The sequence below is a fragment of the Aquarana catesbeiana genome, linkage group LG07, assembly GCF_042186555.1.
Source record: "Aquarana catesbeiana isolate 2022-GZ linkage group LG07, ASM4218655v1, whole genome shotgun sequence".
Classification (NCBI taxonomy): Eukaryota; Metazoa; Chordata; class Amphibia; order Anura; family Ranidae; genus Aquarana; species Aquarana catesbeiana.
This window is the reverse complement of record NC_133330.1, coordinates 264436511-264460829: the sequence shown is the minus strand read 5'-3', so window position 1 is coordinate 264460829 and position 24319 is coordinate 264436511. Positions and strand designations below refer to the sequence as shown.

The 24319-nt window shown below is 41.1% G+C and overlaps 1 protein-coding gene across 2 annotated transcripts in view; it reads right to left on the bottom strand.

The window, feature by feature from the left end:
* The window catches only part of LOC141103561 (carboxyl-terminal PDZ ligand of neuronal nitric oxide synthase protein-like), a 184318-nt gene that overhangs the window by 126665 nt on the left and 33334 nt on the right, over positions 1 to 24319 (bottom strand). For both annotated transcript variants that reach the window (XM_073593283.1, XM_073593284.1), the window contains exon 2: positions 12228 to 12299. In XM_073593283.1, the coding sequence (XP_073449384.1) occupies positions 12228 to 12299 (72 nt within the window). The remainder of the gene's footprint in view (positions 1 to 12227; positions 12300 to 24319) is intronic.

The following is a 24319-nucleotide window of genomic DNA, read 5'->3' as shown; positions in this document are numbered from 1 at the left end:
GTGCGTGTAAAGTCAGGTGTCCCAATATTTTCAACAATATAGTGCATAAATTAATCCACTTTGTGTGCACCAAATGCCTTTGCAAACCCAAATATTGCCTTGCACAAGTAGTGGTGACATCATCACTGTGCTGAACATAGCCTGTGCAGAAAGCAAAGTTGTGGGAGGGACCTAGCAGACCCCACCCCCTTCAAGATGTCTACAGGAAAGCTACAGAAAGAGGCGGATACAAGACCAGTCACCCCATACAAAGAGAGAGCTCAGCAGTGATTGGTCTTTTTTTTTTTTTACAGGAAGCTCCTGCACAGAGTTAAAGTTTCATTAAGTTAAAGTTTCATGCTGGATTACTACACGGGTCTGGGGGAAATACACAAAGCACACCAAGATTTAAGAAAGACTACACAGTGAATGTATTACAATATTTGCTTATCCCGGAGTTCAGCTTTAAGAACACGCATAATAAGAATTGGCAGGTTTACATAGTTAATCTGGTTGAAAAAAAGAAAAGTCCATCTAGTTCAACCAACACAGAAAAAAAAAAAAATACACACACACAAATAGAAAACCTCCATATACACTAACCTATACCCACAGCTGAAACTGTCATAAACTGGAACTGAATTGATACAACGTGAGGACAGACATTTTGAATTTAAAGGATAAAAGTCTCCTTGATGTAAATGTACATATTATACATGTTTAATATTTTATACCATAAAAGCAGGGCATCTAAAGCCACATAAATCCCCCCCAACACCAGGGAATCTCAGTTACAGAATGATGGAGGATTAATATCTATTCTGTGCTGTAATCTGTCTGCTCCATGCACATTTATCCCCATTCCATTTGTCCTCTATCTCTGTCTGGTTTATAGCAGGAAACATCTAGCAGACTATTTCAAGCTGCCCTGTCATATCCTCAGCATGTCAGATTAGTGATGAGTGCGGCCCCCAGAGACGGTGTCAGCGGCTCGTCTCTTAAAGAAAGCCAACTGCGCACATTCTCCAGCTACTGTTCACAAAGAGATTCAACAACAAAAGAAAAATATAATCGCATTCTTTTTTTAAACACATATGTGAATGTAAAATGCTTACAAATATAGTTTTAGCGATCAATTTTAATATCTTAAAACTCTTGTTTTTCTCTATAGTTTGTAATTAAATATTTATATGGGGCTACCAAATGTGCAAATACATTTTCAAGCTTTGCGCATTTGTTTTTATACACCCCCGTAGACCTTTTCTACTACCTCACCATCTGAATACAATTGTTATACGTTTCTCTATGCGGTCACGTGAACACAAAAGATCTGGCTGGTCCACGCGTCTCTGCCGGCCGGTGGCGCTGTTGAATCCCGTAGCGAAGGACCGTCCTTTGCTCCGGAGCGTTGTCGGCCAGCAGAGATTTCACATCAAGGGGGTAGAGATGGAGCTTTGTGATCAACCTGGAATAACATTTATTTAGATGACACTTTAGTAGAAAATGTTTGCAAAGAGTACACAAGCAATGGATAAGTAACATTTAAAGTGGCTGTAAACCCTTACAACACACTTTTACCTACAGGTAAGCCTATATTAAAGGCTTACCTGTAGGTGCTGTAAATATCTCCTAAACCTATACGGTTTAGGAGATATTTACAATTCCCTGTACAAGGATTTCTTCTGCGCATGCGCCGACCTATTCGGCGCATGCGCACTTTAGAAATCTCACGCTGTGCCGTTCCAAGTAGAGGTCATGCTGTGACTGGCGGCTGCCGCGTGCTCGTGACTCTGCCCAGTCACAGAGACGGAGTCTGCGACCCCAGAAAGGAAGATGGACGCTTCCAGCCGGCAAGGAAATCGGGGACATCGCAGGCTTCGGTTTCAGGTAAGTGACACATAATGGGCTACTATGCGATGCATAGTAGCCCATTATGCTTTACCTTTGCAGGGAAACAAAGAGGAAGTAAACCCATCAGGGTTTATTCCCTCTTTAACAGATATACTGTATTGTAAAGCGCTGCGTAAATTGACAGCGCTATACAAGTACCTTAAATAATAATAATAATAAATATTGTTGTGTGGCCTTTCATTCCACTTTAACAGTGCTGCACGTTGATTGTGCCATGCGGATTCCATGACCCCACTAGTCTACCAGACAGGGTCTATTTGATTGAAAACAGGCTCTCTGCAGTCTCTAATGATGCGTCACACCCACAATGCTCCAGGTAGACTGGCCTCATGTGATTGTTTTCCAAGCTTTAGGTCAAAATGGGCCCTATCACATGAGTAGCCAATCAGATCCACCTGTCAGTTTTCAAAAGAATCTGATTGGAAACGCAATGTTGGTCCATGAGCATGGGGATGTACAAAGACGTGCTCTGAAGGTCCGGAATACTGTGCCGGACCTTTAGAGCACCGTGCCATAATCAAGGGCTCCTGCGCGCATGTGTGGGAGGGACATCATCGCAGCTCCAGCCACAAACCTGGAAGGAGGACCGGGAGAAGATGGAAGCCCTCTCAGAGGTGACAGCATGCCACTTAAGAGCTTCGTTTTAAGGTAAGTATTTCATAATGTGCTAGTATGCAATGCATACTAGCACATCATGCTATCATTTTGCAGAAGTTTTTATTTTAGTTTTTATTACAGGGGTTTGGTACCACTTTAATTTCTGCCTGTAAAACCCCGCCTCGTCTCGCCACGAGTTATGACAGATTTATAGACACTCTTCTAGCACATATATGAACCCGCTGCAAGTTCTTTCATTTTTCGCACTACCACGAGACAAGGTTTCTAAAGGGTATCTGACACGCTCCACAAGTTCCAGGGAATGTGTATTTAAATTAGGAGCACACAGGATCTCTGGCAGATCAGCAGACATTTGCAGTTGCACTTGCAGGATTTTCAGATAAAATAAGGACAAACGTGTTGGTACTTCAGAGAGGTACTGATAATGTTTTCTAATTTCTCTTTATAAGCAGAGCCATAGCCATGCATTACCATGTATTAGCAATTACAGTGATTACATCAGTGCATATTACTCAAATACAAAACCAAAACGTTACTAAAATCAGAAGTCCTAAATATAATTCTTGTGGTATCAGTGTAAAGTGACTCTTCAACCAGCCACCAAAGTGATGCTATCCAAATACAAGTGCCCTGTGCCCTGTGCCCACCTTCAACAACCACAGAAAGGTGCGCTTCACCAAATTTGTTCTAATTTAAGCTATAGGGGCCGGATTATGCATAAATAATTATAAATTAAGAAAGGCTGGGTCATATAAACATCTCAAACACTTCATCAATTTACTTATCAATGGAAGTAAACCATCAAAATTTAAAGAGATACCTAAATAGTGTAGTTCCACTTATTCATTAAAAGCATTCAAAAAGAAATGCTAACGTTTATAAAAACGCACACAACACTCAATCCATTTTGTCACGTTGACTTCATCAGGGGTATGATGAAGACAAAGTGACTAAACGCACCAAATAAAACCACGCAGGTGTGTTCACCATGTAGGTGCATTACTCCTGGCACAGCAGCCTGGAATCTTAAAGTGACAAACAATGGGGGTTATTTACGAAAGCCAAATCCACTTTGCACTACAAGTGTAAAGTGCACTTGAAATTGCACTGGAAGTGCAGCCGCTGTAAATCTGAGGGGTAGATCTGAAAAGAGGGGAAGCTCTGCTAATTTTATCATCCAATCATGTGCAAGCTAAAATGCTGTTTTTTTATTTTCCTTGCATATCCCCCTTGGATCTACAGCGACTGCACTTCCAAGTGCACTTTCAGTGCAATTTCAAGTGCACTTTGCACTTGTAGTGCAAACTGGATTTGCCTTTAGTAAATAACCCCCAATGTGTTCTTTATGCTTGTATTACATAGGCGGTTTATCTATAGTGATGTGTGCATTTCCTAAAACGTGAATATTTATTTTTTGGGTGGTTTTAATGACATTATATATAAAAGGAATGATACACTATTAGGAGCCTCTCTGTATTGCATGGTATTCTACCATTGATGGGTGAGTTGGAGGAAGTTTTGGAGAGGTTCATACAGCTGAACCATTCTTGGTTTAGAATTAATTATGAGTAATCAGGCCTTTATAGCTTAAGGTCAAAAAAAAAAAAGGCGAGCGCTGCTTTCTTGTGGTGGAAGAAGAATTTTACGGACAGCACTTGTATTTGGAATATGACTTTGGTGGACAGTTGAAAATTGACTTTACAATGATACCACAGGAATTATATTTGAGACTTTCTGATTTTGTATTTGAATAATATTCACTGATATAATCATGGGGTTTGGGAATATATGGTAACACGAGGGTATACCACAGCTTATATGTAGAAAATGTTCTGGTTTGTCGTGCAGCTGCTGTGCATCACTTTATATTAATCTCAATTCTTTTTTCCCATTTACTTTTAGAGTTTAATTTATTCATTTTGTTTGCTTTAGTTTTTAGAATTTGGATAGGGTGGGTGTATAATTTATGTTTTTTATTTTGCCTTGATATTCACTTTGAAAATGAATAGCATCTGTAGCAGATCCTGTGTATGATGGCATATAAACAGGACCACTGCTCCAGGGAAAACGTATAGAAGCAAGAGCATGTTAAAGATCTATCTCACAAAATCCCAATCCACCGGCATAAAACGACCCCATATCTGCACACTGTACAGTCGTAATTATGCTCTACAAGAACCATCTTACTTAGAGGTATTAAATATACATATTAATTCAAACCTTGTTCCATAACTTATTCAGGAGGAGTACATGGCGGATTAGGCAAGTTAGACTCCAGGAAAATTCAAACTAAGATCAATGTTGTGTTTTTATCAATTATTCAACAAGCCCGAAAAGCAGGCAGACATAAAACATGCATCATAGAGCTAATATACAGGGGATACTACAGCACTAGGGTAATTACTAAAATGCTGAGAATCCTGACCATTTAAATTCTCATAAAGCCCTTTTACTCCCATAGGTATAAAATAAGGATGATCTTAGAGGATGATACTGTGTTTCCTATAGAAATAAATCAGGCATAAGGCATGCACAAATATAAAGTCTGTTCCTTCCAGGCAAAAACCAAATTTTTCCACTATACTGTTCTTCAGACTTGCCTTCATTTTTTCTCACTATATAGTGCCTTGAAAAAGTATTCATACCCCTTGAAATTTTCCACATTTTGTCATGTTACAACCAAAAACGTAAATGTATTTAATTGGAATTTTATGTGCCAACACAAAGTGGCACATGATTGTGAAGTGGAAGGAAAATGATAAATGGTTTTCAAAATGGTTTACAAATAAATATGTGAAAAGTGTGGCATGCATCTGTATTCAGCCCCAGAGTCAATACTTTATAGAACCATGTTTCACTGCAATTAAAGCTGCAAGTCTTATTGGGTATGTCTCTACCAGCTTTGTGCATCTAGGAGAGTGACATTTTTGCCCATTCTTCTTTGCAAAATATCACTGGATTGCTCATATTTAAAAAGCAACCCAAGTCTTTACCAAGTAACTATAGACCGGTTTGTTTAACTTCTATAGTCGGGAAGATACTGGAGAGTTTTATAAAAGACTACATAGAAAAGTTCTTGCTGGAAAAAAATATTTTAAGCAACAGACAGCATGGATTCATAAAAAAGATAGAAGTTGTCAAACAAACCTGATTTCTTTTTATGAGGAGGTAAGTAAAACCTTAGACAGAGGGGTGGCTGTGGACGTGGTATACCTGGATTTTGCAAAAGCGTTTGACACAGTTCCCCACACACGACTAATGTGGAAGGTAAAGTCTACAGGCTTGGAAAGATCAATTTGTAAATGGATAGACAACTGGCTAAAAAAACGAATTCAGAGTAGTGGTTAATGATTCATACTCTGAATGGTCTAAGGTTGGTGGTGTACTCCAAGGTTCAGTGTTGGGACCCTTACTTTTTAATACCTTTATAAATTATATAGGGTCTGGGATTAAAAGTACCATTTCTGTTTTTGCAGATGACACCAAGCTATGCAGTGGAATAACGTCCTTACAGGATACCTCCGGTTTACAAGCTGACCTCAATGCACTGTCCAATTGGGCAACTAAATGGCAAATGAGGTCTAATGTTGATAAATGTAAAGTTATGCACTTGGGGGCTAAGAATATGCATGCATCATACATACTGGGGGGGAGGGGTACACCTGGGGGAATCTATAGTGGAGAAGGATCTGGGGGTTTTGGTAGATCATAAACTTAATAATAGCATGCAATGCCAAGCTGCGGTTTCCAAAGTGAGCAAAGTCCTTTCTTGTATTAAGAGAGGTATGGACTCCAGAGAGCGAGATATCATTTTGCCCCTGTACAAATTATTAGTAAGACCTCATCTGGAATATGCAGTTCAGTTTTGGGCACCAGTTCTCAAAAAGGATATCAGGGAACTGGAGAAAGTGCAGAGAAGGGCAACCAAGCTGATATGAGGCATGGAGGAGCTCAACTATGAGGAAAGATTAGAGGAACTAAATTTATTCTCTCTTGAGAAGAGGAGCTTAAGGGGAATATGATCAACATGTACAAATACATAAGTGGTCCATATAGTGAAATTGTTGTTAAGTTATGCATTTTAAGGTCATAACAGAGCACAAGGGGGCACTCTTTACGTCTAGAGGAAAAAAGATGTAATCTCCAAATACGGAAAGGTTTCTTCACAGTAAGAGATGTGAAAATGTGGAATAGACTCCCTCCAGAGGTGATTCTGGGGAGCTCAGTAGATTGCTTTAAAAAAAGGCCTGTATTCTTTCCTAAGTGTACATAATATAACTGGGTACTGACATTTATAGGTAAAGTTGATCCAGGGAAAATCTAATTGCCTCTCGGGGGATCAGGAAGGAATTTTGTCCCCTGTTGTAGCAAATTGGATCATGCTTTGCTGGGTTTTTCGCCTTCCTCTGGATCAACTGTGGGTGAAGGATTGTGTATATGGGATTGTATGATTTTTTTTTTGGGTTGAACTAAATGGACTTGTGTCCTTTTTCAACTGGACTAACTATATAACTATGTAAAATAGCTCAAGCTCTGTCAGACTGGATGGAAAGCGTCTGTGAACAGCAATTTTCAAGATTCTCAAATGGATTTAGGTCTGGACTTTGACTGGGCCACTTTAACACATGAATATGCTTTGATCTAAACCATTCCATTGTAGCTCTGGCTGTATCTTTATGGTCGATGTCCTGTTGGAAGGTGAAAAGGTGTTCAAAGCTTGGGATATGTTCTTATAACCTAACCCTGCTTGAAATTTCTCCACAACTTTATCTCTGGCCTGTCTGGTGTGTTCACTAAGGTTCTCTAACAAACCACTGAGGGCTTCATGGAACAGCTGTATTTATACTGAGATTAAATTACACACAGGTGGACTCTATCTTTATTTATAAAAAGATTTGGAAAACCCATTTATTATTTTCCCTCCACTTCACAATTATGTGCCACTTTGTGTTGGTCTATCACATAAAATACATTTACATTTTTGGTTGTAACATGACAAAATGTGAAAAATGTCAAGGGGTATGAATACTTTTTCAAGGCACTGTCTAAAATCTAAAAGCTGCATTTTTTCATTTATCAGCTTATGGTAAAGCCCAACTCCAGGGAAGAAATGTAACCCTCCCCAAAAGTTTCTCTATACCTCCAGACATTATAGGAAAAAAAAAATTGTATAAATATATATCTCAGTCATTAATGTCTAGACCGCTGGCAACAAAAGTGAGTACACCCTTAAGTGAAAATGTCCAAATTGGGCACAAAGTGTCAATATTTTGTGTGGCCACCATTATTTTCCTGCATTGCCTTAACCCTCTTGGGCATGGAGTTCACCAGAGCTTCACAGGTTGCCACTGGAGTCCTCTTCCACTCCTCCATAACATCACAGAGCTGGTGGATGTTAGAAACCTTGGGCTCCTCCACAGTCTGTTTGAGGATGTCCCACAGATGCTCAATAGGGTTTAGGTCTGGAGACATGCTTGGCCAGTACATCACCTTTACCCTCAGCTTCTTTAGCAAGGCAGTGAAGGGAGTGGATCATGCTCTGCCTCAGTATGTCACAGTACATGTTGGCATTCATGGTTACCTCAATGAACTTTAGCTGTAGCTCCCCATTGCCGGCAGCACTCATGCAGCTCCAGACCATGACCCTCCCACCACCATGCTTGACTGTAGACAAGACACACTTGTCTTTGTACTCCTCCCCTGGTTGGCGCCACACACACTTGACACCATCTGAACCAAATAGGTTTATCTTGGTCTCATCAGACCACAGGACATGGTTCCAGTAATCCATGTCCTTAGTTTGCTTGTCTTCAGCAAACTGTTTGCGGACTTTCTTGTGCATCAACTTTAGAAGAGGCTTCCTTCTGGGACGACAGCCATGCAGACCATTTTGATGCAGTGTGCGGAGTATGGACTGAGCACTGACAGGCTGACCCCCCACCCCTTCAACCTCTGCAGCAATGCTGGCAGCACTCATACAACCTCTGGATATGACGCTGAGCATGTGAACGCGACCATGGCGAGGGCTGTTCTGAGTGGAAACTGTCCTGTTAAACTGCTGTATGGTCTTGGTCACCGTGCTGCAGCTCAGTTTCAGGGTCTTGGCAATCTTCTTATAGCCTAGGCCATCCTTAGAGCAACAATTCTTTTTTTACAGATCCTCAGAGAGTTCTTTGCCATGAGGTGCCATGTTGAGCTTCCAGTGACCAGTATGAGAGAGTGAGAGCGATAAACACACAAATTTAACACACCTGCTCCCCATTCACACCTGAGACCTTGTAACACTAACGAGTTACATGACACCAGGGAGGGAAAATGGCTAATTGCGCCCAATTTGGACATTTTCACGTAGGGGTGTACTCACTTTTGTTGTCAGCGGTTTAGACATTAATGGCTGTGTGAGTTATTTTGAGGGGAAAGCAAATTTACACTGTTGTGAGATACTATATATTTTTTTTTAAACTAATTTGCCCTCTCTTGAAGATAAAGCAATTTGTAGAGCTAGTGACATCATTAATGGCCAACTCCCACTTGTGGCCGCTGGACCAGCCTGAAACGCATTGGCTCTATTCTGCTATAAATCAATTTTATCATTAAATGGTCTTGGACTTTTGGACGTTGTTTGATGATCTCATTGGATTGTATGTGTGTTGGGGTAGTAGATGACGAGGTCTGTGGGTGGGACCAGTGAGTTTTCTATCATTACCGGAGCTGGTCACTTGAAGGTTTTTAATCCCTGCACTATACCATTGTACTTACACAGCTGCTATACAATAAATAAGGAACAGAATTTCTGTTTGTCTCTTATTTGCGAGGAATGGGCATTACCAGGGGGGGCTGCATTAGCATGCAGACTGCAGCACAGACTACCCCCTTAGTGATGTCAGCACCATGATGAGGCATGTCAAAACAACTTAAAAAGGTAAAGGAAGCTGCAGGCTTTAATGGTATGCATTACACTTTTATCATGGAAATGTAGAGTCTACTGCCGCATGTCCAGCCACTAAGTGTCCTATTTATAGAGGAAACCTGAAGTCTCTCACCACAGGGCATCAAAGCTAATACTCCACATGCATCTGCATTACGTTTAATTTTAAAAGTGCATAGAACAGTATGGAGCCTGTAGAGCGTGCTCTGCATAACACTGCACAGAACTCTAGATAGAAGAAGTGGTATTAATGTACCATAAGGAGGACAAGTACTCCCTTGAGGTGCATGTGCTGTTGCTCGAGAGCCCATTCTGTAGACAATAGTTGTGGTGGAGTGATATGTTAAAAATACTTTTCTTAGGCTGGACACCATACGTATTAAACTCACTTGAATTGACATGCATTTAACACGTTGCATTAATGTGCATTTTTTTTGCCACAACAGTAGGCAAAATCCTAAACATGCCCTGCGACATGCTGCATTGTGCTAGGTTACATGAAGCAGGTTCCATTTTCACTCAGGGCATGTCAATGCAGTGGGTTGTTGTGAACTGGGTCTACTGGAAACAATAGATTTTAGCTTGTCGCTGCATTGGACCTGCGGTGAGCAATGTAGCCCAACAAACATGGTATGAAAGGGCCCTTGCGGGCCCATTTATAAAGCAGTGATCTGAACTGAAAACTGTTAAAAAAAAATGCCCTGTAGAACTTAATCTTAACACGTGGAGTGCTAGCCTATGAGTCACATACTTGATAACTTGTAACTCCAATTCTGTTGTGAAATTAAACAAAACACCCCAACTCAACACAAGACACAGCATAGAGTGCATATATTTTACTTCAGATCCTTATCAGTTTCAGTTCTTTAGAAATTGAGAAACTATTCCAATGCATTAATCAAAATTCCAAACACTATGGGGAGTATCAGCCTTTACTATAATCAAATGACCTACAAGCAACACTGAACCTATGGCACCTATACAAGTAACTTTCTAGATGGCAAACTTGGTAAAGGAACCTATGAACATTCTAGGGAATGAAGGTATTTCATCTACATACATTGGTGTAGTGCTATATCTGAGGAGGATTCCCTGATGAAGTCACGTGGACTGGTGATGAAATGCTTAGGTGCGGGGCCTATTGGATGATGTCACCGCGTTGACGCGTTCAGTAGAACCCGAATGCGGTATTTTATATAGTGAGCTGGCACTAAACATCGGTACTGCATTGGTTGACTGTTACTGAAGCTTTTTATGTGGACACTCAGAGATAGATAGATAGATATATATATATATATATATCTATCTATCATGTAATGTGAGTAGTATTTTAATGAGTGGCTGAATTAAAGGCATGCCTGGAGCTGAGAAGGAACATATTTAGCAGAGGGCTAAACTATTTTAAAGTTGTGTGGCCAGCATTGACGCTTACCTGATTGGTCCAGTAGACCAGGTGATTGGGAAGACCTGGAAAGCATAGTTGCTGGGGAGGAGTGGGTAGGGTCACTTGCAGAGCAGAAATTGTCGGATGAACGTCCATCCCTCCCTTCCGATAGTCATATTTTTTATTTTGTTGTTCTTTGACTGTTTGGGGTCTTTGACAGAAGTCTAAATCTGGTTATTGGGAAAATAGATGGGGACCCATCTGAGGTATGGCGTCCTCGAGTTGGTACGGTTCAATGCATAGTGACCGGGTAGTATTAGGAGTGGTGGGCGTCTGAGGCTCAACTGGGTTAGGCCCCAAGGCGGTGTTTGGTGGTTAGGGTCACAACTTAGCTATCTGGTGCCACAGACACAAAGTTTTGGCTATATGGTACCTTCAAGGACCTTGAATTATGTTATCTGGATTGAGATATTTATTACTATATGTTTTGTTATTTAAGAAAACGCTTATGTTTAAAAAGCCACTTCGGCCATTTAACTCTGCTCACATGTATTGTGGTTTTTCCTAAGAGCTAGGGGGAGGTGAAGTTTTGGGGAGACTCCGGTAGAGGTCAGGTTTGGAGGTGAGTTCTGATCTACCCTGGTTTGATATGGTGGTCTGGAGGACAAGTGACAAATCTGGCTGAGGAGCAAGAAGATTTTTTAAGGGAACCCAAGCTATTTTTGAACTTTCGTTATATGGGGGTCAAATATAGTAGGTGAGGACGCAACTTGTGTTGTTGATACACAGGAGGTAATAAAAGGAATATATTAAACAAGAGGGTTTAGCCAAGAAAAAAGTTGGAACAAACACAAAATAAAATTACGCACAGGGTGGAGAGGATGAATGAACACTGTGGAGGAGTCACAAAGAACTTTCACTTTTTGGATTTTTGTTTGCATGTAAATGTTTTGTTTGAGCATATGAGATATTTATGCAGTAAGATTTGAGATATAGCACTATGCTATTGTACATCATTTATTTTGGTATATGCACATTTGAAAGTTTCATAACGTGGGAGCAGCTGATAACGGGAAGTATTGACAACAGTAGAGCATAGGATATTTGTGTTTATAATACTGTATATAAGGTATTTAATCTGCCCTTGCCTTCTATGTAGACATTTATGAAAACTAGACAATCAGATGACCAGAGGTGTGAGCACACTGCAAAATCCCATCTACAAACGGCATACTATTGCCATGGTTACAAGAACGGTCAATCCTTTTTTTTTGTCAGTCTTAGAAAAGGATGCAGACTGAAAAGGAAAGTTATTTTTAACACAACATTTCAAATGGCCTTTTAGCAATCATGAATTTTTTTTTGTGAAAGTGGAGATTTTTCATTTAACAAAGCGCTCAAACATACCCGTATTCGTCTCATGGCCGCCACTATCTCCACTCTGCTGTTCGGGCGTGGAACATCCAAGCTTCCAATGTACTGCAAGAAAAAGACACAAGTTTATTTCACTCCCTTCATGTAAGCAATATGCTATGCTAGATCAACAACAATGGTCACACGCTGGCTTTTTTATTGTTCTGATGTGCCGGTGAAGAGTGTACAACGAATTTGGCTCACATAGTGGAAAGACAAGAAATTTCACAGTGCTAAACAATAGATGACTGGGTCAGAGGAGAAAGAGTAAGTAGGGAACTAGAACAGCGAGGGCACAATCGTTCAGTGTGCAAGGACAAGAGGCTACAAAATACTAACAGAATTACAATGTCTCTACTCATCAACTAAGTAATACAAGGTCGGTCAGGGACATAACCCTAAACACCATCTCAAGGTCATATTTCGGCCAATACAATTGTACACAAAAAGAAAGTTATCTTTCTTGGCTCATGTAGATTGTCTTGTGTTTCAAGAAAAAATCAGCATGAAAAGGCAAATTATATTAAGTCGAGACAGCAATTTACATCCAATTTGTTTTAAGACTAGGTATATACCACAGAACTAATCCTATAATAAACAGAAAATTGCTCCCTATTGTGGTTTCAGTGTTCGGAAAAACAAGTCAGGAATTCAGGTACATCAGAGCTTTGGTCAGATAATGAAAATAGAATTACCAATGTGGGCACACCAATAACCCAGAACACCACAATCATATGAAAGATTACTGCTGCTATGGATTACTGCAGTTTGCTCAGTCATTAAGCTCTGCACTTTAAAGTGGAACTTTACTTAATAAATACAGGCAGGATTTTTAATGTAGAGGAGATATACTAGGTCTCATCTGCATTGAAGTGTTCCTATTCTGCTTTTTCGCAATATACACTGAGCTGTGCATGCAAAGTTTTTGGTCGTCTTGCATGAATAGCGTGTTTGAGATCTCCCTAGAGTACTTTGATGATACTAACCCCTCGGCTCCGACCGCACGCAAATATGCGGCCTTTCGGAGGGTGAGCCTTGGCGCAGAGCAGCCGCATATTTTGTGTGAATTGGGGCAAATAGAACTGTGCCGAGAGTGCGTGCCCCACGTTCTCCCGGCAGTTACTAGCGGCCCAATCCCAAACCCTTGAAATAAACTTTCCAGTCTGATGGAACCCCTGCGAAAAATTACTATATCTACATCTCAGAATACATTAATGTGATGTTCAGTGGGAAGAATGCTCCTTACATGTATGGTCATTGGGAAGAATTACCTCCTTACAGAGAACTAAAAAGATCAATAGTTTCAGTGGGAACTTATCCTAGAGGCACCCTGGCTGAGAAACCATTGTCTACAGTCTAAGGTCGGCCATACATGGTGTGAATTTTTTTAACAGCCGATGGTGATAAATCGCAAGAGAATCCGGCAGGCTGGTTGTGCCCCAGTTGATTGAACTATTAACTGGTTACATTCAGCCTGTCCATTAACTGTTCGAATCTTGGCTGGTTCCTGCTGAACCGGCTGAGATTCGAACCATTTATGGCTAGCCTAACAATGTATGGCCTCCTTCAGAGATGCCTGCTATTAGAGCGCCTTTACAAATCAATGCTTTTGCATTTTTGCGCTCAATGTACCCTGCCACATTTAATATTTTGCTCAGCAAGATCCATTATAATAGATCCAAAGAATAAAATTAATAAAAGGAGATTAGGGATGTACAGCACAAAAAATAGTAAGAGTATGAAAGAAACGTTACTGTCTTGAGTAAGCACCTGGATAAGGAGAACACACGCTCACAGGCTAGGGCCTCAAGGTCCCTGAGGTCTGCACAATAAGTGCCACAGATCTTCAGGACTTGGGCCAAAGGTTGGGCACCAGGGATATATACTGTTTAGATGGGATTTGTAGTGGACTTCTAGAGACTAGTAAGCAGATACTGGCATTACAATGTGCAGACCCAGTGACATGCTGGGGAGGGGAAAGGGACATCTGCCTGACTGTAAATGAAGGAATGGTTGGAAACCCAGATCTACCTAAAATTGGAGACGTTAGTTTTGCAAAAATTAAACCCCAAAAAATAGAAAAAAATAAATAAACTTGCCTAAAGAACAAACTGCCCTTTGAAGCCCCTACTAATCCCTCACATGGTCTGCAATAAAGTAAAGTCCCTCACTGCATGTCTACTAATATTTACAACTGCTACCCCCTGCATTCTGCGTCAGTCAAGGCATCTCAAGGACAACCAGACAATTAGCATATACAGGTCTTGGTGAGAAAAAAAAAAGCGCACCGACTATGAGAAAGGAAAAAAGCAGCATTAACAGCAATTAAATAAAAAGTCACAACGGAATAGAAGGTTACAGTTCCGTCTGTGGGAATACTGAGACCCCACCTTGATCACAAAGTCTGTAATTGTTCTAAAGATATTTTTTCCAGATGAAATACTCCATCATTCACTTAGGAAGCAGACCATGAAGGATTAAGAAATAAGTCTCCCGCAGCCACCTAAAGAAGAATAAAGGACAAGACCCAACTGGAGTCACCAATCTAATAATATAAAATACCTCTGCCTCGAGCTTTGTTTTGTGCCAAACAGAAAGTAAAGTCAGATCTAGCTGGAGCAGGGTACTGCTTATAAATCTAACAAGACGCCTTTACTTGGGTAATATACTGCATGAAAGGAAGACAAAGATTCCCGGATAGTCTTAGAACAGGCTAATCATTATCAAAGAATTACATTCCAGTTCAACATCTCAGTTAAAGGGAACGTTTTCAGAAAGCACATATTTTCAGTTAATACTACAGTGTTTGCAAAGAGGAACTTTACTCCCTCCAATCACTCCATTTCTTGCTGTGTAGTCCACAAAACGCACTCACCCACACAGCAATCGATTGGTATACTGTTGAAATTGGCCACGCTGCTAGGTCCTGTGCTACCACCTTCATTTGTGAGGTTATTGGGCTGGTTGTCTCTTCCCGAGCCAACCCCCTCATGATGAATACGCCATGCCACATCACCAAGGTGCCAGCTGTCCGTATTAGGAAGAGACAGCCGGCCCCCTAAAGATGCATGCATCGTAGGCTACCCTTTGGTCTCCTGGGATGCAAGACTAACCTATCCCAGGAGGCTGCAGGAAATGAAATGCCATATGGTAAATGCCTAGGAAGTCCCTGATTTTAAGAGAGGAGGGGGTAGATGGCAAAATGTGGCTGGGGAGGATGAAGGTCTGCTTTTAAGTGTTACTTTGACCTTTAGTGCAGTTAAACTTCTATTGTGCTGTTCCCCACCCTGCTCCCAGTTTTATGCCGACCTGCAAGCCAACGAGATATCGTCCACAATGCCGACACACTCTTTTTCAAAATCTTATGGACCGGGCTCATGCATGTATTATACACACCATATTCCATCCAATCATTGTTAAAAGCTTGTATGCCCTGTACACACGGTCGGATTTTCCGACGGAAAATGTGTGATAGGACCTTGTTGTCGGAAATTCCGACCGTGTGTAGGCTCCATCACACATTTTCCATCGGATTTTCCGACACACAAAGTTTGAGAGCAAGCTATAAAATTTTCCGACAACAAAATCCGTTGTTGGAAATTCCGATCGTGTGTACACAAATCCGACGGACAAAGTGCCACGCATGCTCAGAATAAATAAAGAGATGAAAGCTATTGGCCACTGCCCCGTTTATAGTTCCGACGTACGTGTTTTACGTCACTGCGTTCAGAATGATCGGATTTTCCGACAACTTTGTGTGACCGTGTGTATGCAAGACAAGTTTGAGCCAACATCCGTCGGAAAGAAATCCTAGGATTTTGTTGTCGGAAAGTCCGACCATGTGTAAGGGGCAGTAGACTTCACCTTTGTAAAATCTCTAAAATACGCCCCTTTTTAACAAATGAAACCACCAAGCTCCTCATTCACTCCCTCGTTATCTCTTGCCTTGACGATTGCAACTCCCTTCTCATTGGCCCACCGCCCCATAAGCTATCCCCCCTCCTCAGTCTATCATGAATACGAGACTTATCCACCTTACCAACCACTCAGTGTCTGCCACCCCTCTCCGCCAATCCCTACACTGGCTCCCGATTGCCCAGCGAATTAAAAAGTAAAAATACAAACCACAACATACAAAGCCATTCACAACTCTGCTCCAAGCTACATCACTAATCTGGTCTCCAAATATCATCCAAACCGTCCTCTCAGCTCCCCTCAAGATGGTATACTCTTAAGCTCCCTCGTCTCCTCATCCCATGCTCGTCTCCAGGATTTCCTCGCCTCTCCCATCCTCTGGAACTCTCTGCCTCAGGGGTCTAAAACTGGTGGCCCTCCAGCTGTTGTGAAACTACAAGTCCCATCATGCCTCTGTCTGTAGGGAGCCATACTTGTAACTGTCAGCCTTTCAATGCCTCATGGGACTTGTAGTTCCGCAACAGCTGGAGGGCCGCCAGTTTGAGACCCCTGCTCTACCTCAACCTGTCTGGCTATCTCCTACTCTAGCTGCCTTCAGGCAATCCCTGAAAAACTCATCTCTTCGGGAAAGCCTCTCACGCCTCCAACTAATCTTTTACCACTTCCATCAGCTCATTCCCCACAGTGACAACTTTTTGTACCACCTGCCCCACCCTAGTAGATTGTAAGCTCTTCTAAGCAGGGACCTCTTAATCCTCTTGTATTTTATTGTATTGTAACTGTATTGTCTCCCCTTTTATATTGTAAAACACTGCGTAAACTGTTGGCGCCTTATAGTCCTGTAGAATAATAATCCTATTCAATTCTACAGGGATTGAATGGATATTTACTGTACATGTGCGGGATTGGCTTTGAAGATTCTGTACCCCTGAGTAAGGGGTAACCCCTTCAAAATGGCAGGGGACAGTACAATATAAGTGTAATTGCGAAAAAGGTTTTTGTAATTACATTTTACACGCTTGCTCTCCCATACTTTTGGTGTTGTATTAAATAGATTGCCACATTTAACCACTAGATGAGTTCCTAGTAACTATGCGCAATCACAATTTTTGATCATACTCCCAAGCTTGCCTTATAAAGCTGTAAAAGAATCTATGCAAGCAAATCTCAAAAGAAAAGTCAAGTCAAGCTGTGGATTTCACTTTGTAACTTTCAAGCTTCTACAAAAGGAGGAGTGCCCTTTTGTACTTTACAAAGCTGGTTCAGCCCCCCGTTCACATCGGAGCGATTTGATATGTGAACTCGCACTGAAATGCGTGTTTGAAATCGTGCAAGTTCCGCTGAACACCCGTCTTCAGTGTGAATGATGGCTTAGGTACATTAGCAAAATATTGCACAAGTACCACTGATTCAAGAAGGTAGATTATTAGACATGTGCAATTAATTTCATTCCGAATTTGTTTTTCGTCAAAATTCGACAAAATCGTTAATGCAAAAATTCGGAAATTCAAAAATAAGTATGAAAATTCAAAAGAACAAAAATCCAAAAATAAGAATGAAAACCTGAAATAACTAATACTAACTTTTACAAACCAGGGTGGATTTGATTTAAATCAAGTCGATTTGAATCATGATTTAAATCACTAGTAAAATAGCTTGATTTAAATCAACTCGATTTAAATCATAATTTTTAACGAGCAACTGTCATCTCTGTCCCGCAGCGGCTCCTCCTCTGACCCGCTGTTGACTCACCGACAGTCCCATTCACTTTAATGGGACGGCTGGTGATGCGGCAGAGACACAACAAGGTGAGGGACGTGGCGGCAGCAGGTGATTGGATGCCCGCTAACAGGCGCTGCCATGATGGATCTAAAATGACAGGTGCTCTTTAAATATAAGGAATTATTCTTGCTGGTAGTTAGAATCTTTAAATATTTGCAAACAAAATGAAGGTTTCCTATTTAAAATAATAAGCTGTCAGGTTAGTAAAACAGCGATATCAGAACAGATTCAATTATACAGTTTGTAGTGTGCACAGGATTTGCAAAATAATGGGATAAAGGAATATTCCTGAACTTTGGTTTATCTTATGGTTACTGTGAAATTGTGTCAATGCATCAATGCAGTGCATGCTATCTCAGCTTGCAGAGCTTGGATTAATTGAATGAGTTTACCAAAAATGTAAATGATGCAGAATATACACAGCCTCATGCTACATAACTAAGCTCCATTTAATGCTGAATAAATTGAATTATTAATGTATCCTAAGATAGAAAATTATCTTTAGATAGATTTTTACTGCAAAAGCACTCAATTAAAATAAATTTGAAAAAAAAAAAAAAAATCAATTCAAATGAAAAAAATTTTTTTTTATTTTTATTTTTTTTAAATCCTTGATTTATATCCACCCTGTTACAAACTATTAAATTATAGGCATTGGAATTTCTTTTCAAATTTGGCTGTTAGTGAACGTAACGAATACGAATTTATCCGAAATAGCGAATGCTGCATCTAAACCAATGGAACGTGACAAATTAATAAATAAATAATAATAATAATAATTTGTTAAGTTCACCAACAGCCAAATTTGAAAGGAAATTCCAATACCTTTAATTTCCAATTTTCACATTTCCGAATACCGCAACTAAACGAATAGAACATAAGTAATTCAAATGTTTTAGAAGTTACAAATTTCTTCGAAATAACGAATTTCGATCATAACGAATGCCCCAAAAAACGAAAAAATAAAAAAAACCAAATGAAACAAAAACAAAAAACTTTTGGGCAGTGCACATGCCTACCAATTATAGTGATCTTTATTTGTAAGGACTTAGGGATGCCTTTACTGGGGCATGTACTTGTTCCAGTTATTTACACCTTTACGTGCCCATAGGTACCAAGCATCGTGCAAATATGATAAAATTGCCCTTAGATACATCAATCCACCAGCAGGTCATCACATATTCATCTTGACTGAACTTCCCTGTTTAAAGGTGATCTCCTGGCATCAGCTAAATACCTCTAAACCTCCCTTTACTACTTCCAGAGCATGCCCCAGAGCTGGAAACACTCGGTTGTGTTGTGGGGGGGGAGCGACCGGCTCAGCCTCTCAGGGTCCAGGCATGTGGGTGGATCCCGACTTATTGGTTGCAATCTTGCCCGAGCCATGACCGCCTCTTTGACGTCAGCGGGCTTCAGCTAAAAAAGGAGTCACACTCCTGTGATCCACAGGAGAAGTACAGCCAAACAAGCTTTGGCTGTACTTCTCCTTTAAGTAAAAAGCATTGGTGTGCTCGGAAAGAAATCAATGTACACATGTGGAATGGGAGAGGGGTATGGTGATAGGGAGAGTTCTGTAGTTTAGCAGGAGCCAACTCAGGCAGGGCTGACAACATTTTAGTGCAGCACAGGCAGCCAACAGGAAGTTAGGATCTCACTGGATTTCTGCCAGGACCTCCAAGTATTTTTCTCCACTTACAGAATTTTATTAGGTAAAACATGGGGAAGTGTGCATGTATTGCAGAAACATACTACATATTTTTATTATTCTAATGCCAACAGTTTGCACAGCGCTTTACGTTAGTGCAGACAGTACAGTTACAACGCAATTCAATACGGGGGAATAAGAGGCCCCTGCTCATTACAATCTAGATTTTGCCTACATATATACTTTAAGACCCCTTTCACATTGCCAGCATTTTTCAGGCGCTACAGCGTTAAAAATAGCGACTGTATAGCGCCTCCTTTCACTCCAGTGTGAAAGCCCGAGGGTTTTCACACTGGAGCGTTGCGCTGGCAGGGCGTCACAAAAAGTCCTGCCAGCAGCTTCTTTGGAGCGGTGAACTCACCGCTCCTTCCCATAAAAAACAATGGGGCAGCGCTGCGATACCGGCGGTGTTTGGCGGGCGGATTTTACCACCTTTTGGCTGCTAGCGGGGGGTTAAAACCGCCCCGCTACTGGCCGAATGGCACCGCTAAAACGACGGTAAAGCAGCGCTAAAAATAGCAGCGGGGGGCATCGGTGGAAAGGGCTCTAAGTGAACTAAAGCATATCTTCACAAAAAAATAAAAATGAATAATGTTATGCTCTTTTTCCTCCTCCCCCCTCTCCTCTTCTACTTTTCGAACATTTTTTTTTTTTTATGAGAGCAGGTACCTAGTTTTGACAGGTTCACACTCCCACTTCTGCTGGAATTCCCTAAGCAAATCAACGCAAGTTCACCCCCGTCTCTCCGTGCCCACAACTTTTTTGGGACACATCACAGGTCCCAGTAGCCTGTGGGATCATTTACACAGCGCGATTTGTGCATGCGCAGTGGGGAGCCAGCAGTGATGCCATAAGGCTTCCCACAATCAGCATTGTGGTGTCGGGGACCCAAAGACTAGTGAAAAAACCCGGCCTGGGTTTCTACAGAGCCGGGTCCATGAGCAGGCAAGTGTCTTATCAGCGGTTACAGTATTTGTAGCTTCTTACTTTGAATTTTTTTTAAAAGTGCCCAAAGGAACCTCTTTAAGAGGAGAGAAGATGAGCAGTGCAAGATACTTCTATTTCCAGCTATTTTAGGGACGAATAACAGCGATGGAGATGGATTTTTAAAGAGGAAGTAAACTCTCCCCCTTCTATGCCGCTTTTAAATTGGACCATTATTTTCAATTCTTCTAACACATATACAATATAATTTAGCCCCAATCACATGTTCCTTACTGTGTTTGAAGAGGTTTATAAATGAGTTTCTCTCAGAGCCCTTTCACATTGAGGCGATTCAAAAACGCCCTAAAAAGCCTTAGCGTTTTTACCATGTTTTTGGGGTGCTAGCGGTAAAATTACTGCACCGCTGCAGGCGTTTTAACTGCGTTTTTCAAGCGTTATTGAAGCATGGGCGTCAAAGAACAACCCCACCTCCCTACATGTAGATGCTCTCTTTTCTGCTTGCATGTTTACCTTTTTGTGAGATCATGTGACTTTTCTACAGCTCAGGGCGGATTATAGGCACTATTCAGGCGTTTTTACAGCGCTTTTTTTCCAATGCCCAAAAGCTGCTCCAAAGATGCTGCTTGCAGGACTTTTCTCAACGCCCCGCCAACGCAACGCCTCAGTGTGAAAGGGTCCATTGAGATGCATGGGGAGTGTTTTAATAGTGCTATTTTTAGCGCTAAAATGCAAACACAACTCAGTGTGAAAGGGGTCTCAGGGTAAGCCAGCGCCATATTAACTGTTGTTCTCCGTGTCTGTAGTAGAAGTGGAACTAGAAGGAGGCTTGGCTGAGAAACGATCACGCAATGCGTGGGATTTAAGCAAAGGGCGGAAGTATTTTCTACTACAGACACGAAGAACAACAGTTAGTATGGCACTGGCTTACCCTGAGAGAAACTAATTTATAAACCTCTTCAAACACAGTAAGGAACATGCGATTGGGGCTAAATTATATTGTATAGGTGTTAGAAGAATTGAAAATAATGGTCCAATTGAAAAGCAGCATAGGAGGGGGAGAGTTTACTTCACAGCTGGTTCCCCACTGTGCATGCGCAAATCGCGAGCATGTAGTCTCGTGGTATTGGAGCGCGTGGTGTAGGACAGTCACGGCACACTGCTCAATGGACTGATAGCACAAAGAGCGTGCCGTGAATCGCAGGAGAGATGCGCATGTGCCTGTGATGTCATTACAGATAACGAGATGGATTACCAGCAAACCGAGCAAGTAAGGCGACATCTAAGGACAGCGATAATAGTGCTTTTAATGCAGATTTATATGGGCTAAAGTGACGGGAGAAAGTTTACAACCACTTTAACCTGGCTGATCAACTGGTACTCATGACAGCGGCCAGCTCAGGAATGACACCCAGACATAGGATTGTTCCTCAGTTTGTAGAAAATTTTAATTTTCTATTAGTAACTTAAATCTGAAGACTTGTGTGTACTGTAGAAGGCAGCCTGTCTTAAACTTTTTACCCCAGAGGAACCCTTGCAATAATATTTTAGGTCTCGTGGTAGTCAGAATGCCACCCTTACAGACAGCTAAAAAAATCATTGGTGTCATGCCACTGGCTCTGCCAAGTGCTAATGCCCCAGAATTGTGCAGTAAGGATCAACAGCTCATGGAACCCCCAATGTCCTCCAAGTTGAGAATGCAAGTAAAAGGGGGGGGGGAAACAGTTTTAAGCCCCCCCTTGCCTCATGGGATTTCGGCAGCGGGGGTTTCTAGTCTCCCCTCAGAGCAGAATTTGCGGGAAGAGTTCTCATTGGATCCCTGACCTCTGGAAACAGGTCTAGGCAGTGCAAGGGGTTCCTAGTCTAGTCTAGTCTACTATTGGGTAACTCTAAGAAAGGGTGGGAAGCATTCCCATTGGCCCTTGGCTGACCTAAGCTGATCAGGTGACCACTGTATCTGAGCAGCTAAGGGGTTTTCTGTCAGTATTATTATCAAATAAAAAGGGGGATTCAGAGCCCTAGAGGCTCAATCACCTCAGTAGCAGCAGCTGTGGTGTTCCCTCCCGCCCTCCCTTTGTCGCAGGCCTTCACTTTATTATGTGACTAGTGCCAGCTTTTTAAGGGGGACAGTTTTCTGTATATAAACAAAGTTGTATATGTTTTAAGTGGGGAGTTTCTGGATTATACAGCTTGAGTCATAGTGGCTGAGCGGTTTTACTTGTTTATTAAAGTTTAACTTTTGAATATTTATTTATTAAAGCCAATAATAAAGGCCGTGGCCAAAATATTTTCCAATAAAAGGTAGTTGTGTTTTTTATTGTGTGACTGCTATCCCATAGCTGGCCTAAGGTATATTCATTATTCAGCCTACATAGAAGTTCAAACTGAACACAAGGTCAGACACTGACCCAGACAGACAAAACATACATTTCTAACATAAGGAAAGTGCATTATTAATGCCTTGGTCTGAACGTACTCTGTCCCATGGCAGGAAAATAAAGCGATCAATATCTTTCACAGGACTACAGCATGGAAACAAATGTTGGATTTTTAGTTATTTACCTAAAGCTTACAAATCAGCAGTAAACTAATTTCAGCAGCTCCAAGCACAGTTCCTTGAATGTCATGGAGGATGAGGAGCTTCGCTCTAAATATTCATGACTATTTACATCTGCTTACATGAGGATAACCTTTCAAGCAGACATTTAAAAAGAGGACTACGGAAGGAATTATGTAAAATCAGAGCATAGTAACGTTTTATATATATATATATATATATATATATATATAAATATCTGTTTGGATTATTGATGTATTGGGTAGGTGGCCTTTATTTTTTATTTCGACCGAAAGTCTACCCAAAACTGCCTGGAGAAGAAACCACCACATGCTCTCTCAGGTCTATCAAGATCTTGGCGTTTAAATGTTACATAGTTTTTATATAGTACATAAGGTTGAAAAAAAAAAAAAAAAAAGACACAGGTCTATCTAGGTTGACCTTTGTGTGTGTTCCCCCCCTGACCCTATATTGGTATTCAGATAATACGCCCTTGATCAACTCCTATCAAATGTAATGTGGTATTAAACACAAAAACAAGAATGTAATATATTGCAGCTTATACCTAAATGTGGTGGCTGAATTTGTTTTCTTTTTTTAAGCTTTTTTCCTTTTATTTTTACCTGTAGCACACGTCCTGTCTTGGAATGTCTCTACTCTGGATGGAGGAGCAACTGAGTTATTTGTAGGGCTGGTTCACACCACAAAAACGCACTCCAGAAACGTTTCTGCGTGCGCGTTTGTAACACGTTTTTGATGCAGTTCCGGATGCATTCCAGGTGCTTTTTTCTGGGTTTCTTTTTTCACTATACTAAGGTCCAGTGTGTTTTTGATGCGTTTCAGCACGTTTTACTGCGTTCCGGTGCAGTCCAGTGCAGGAAAAATGCAGCATGTTCTACTTATTTTTCCTGGAACTGGAAAGCCCTTGGAAGTGACTGCACCAGTGTGAACTATGCCATTGGAAACCATATAACCTACTTTCCATGTGTTTTTGATGCAGAAAAAAAAAAAAACGCACTGGACTGCATGTGATGTGAACTAGCTCTTAGAGAGCAGCGCTGTCAATCTGGGGAGAGGACAATGTTAGATGCACTAGCAGGTTTAGATGGTCTTGGCTAACAAATTAAAGCCTAACTCCAGCTAACATTTTTTAGGAATTACAGCAGCCGTTTTTTGCGGTTCAGA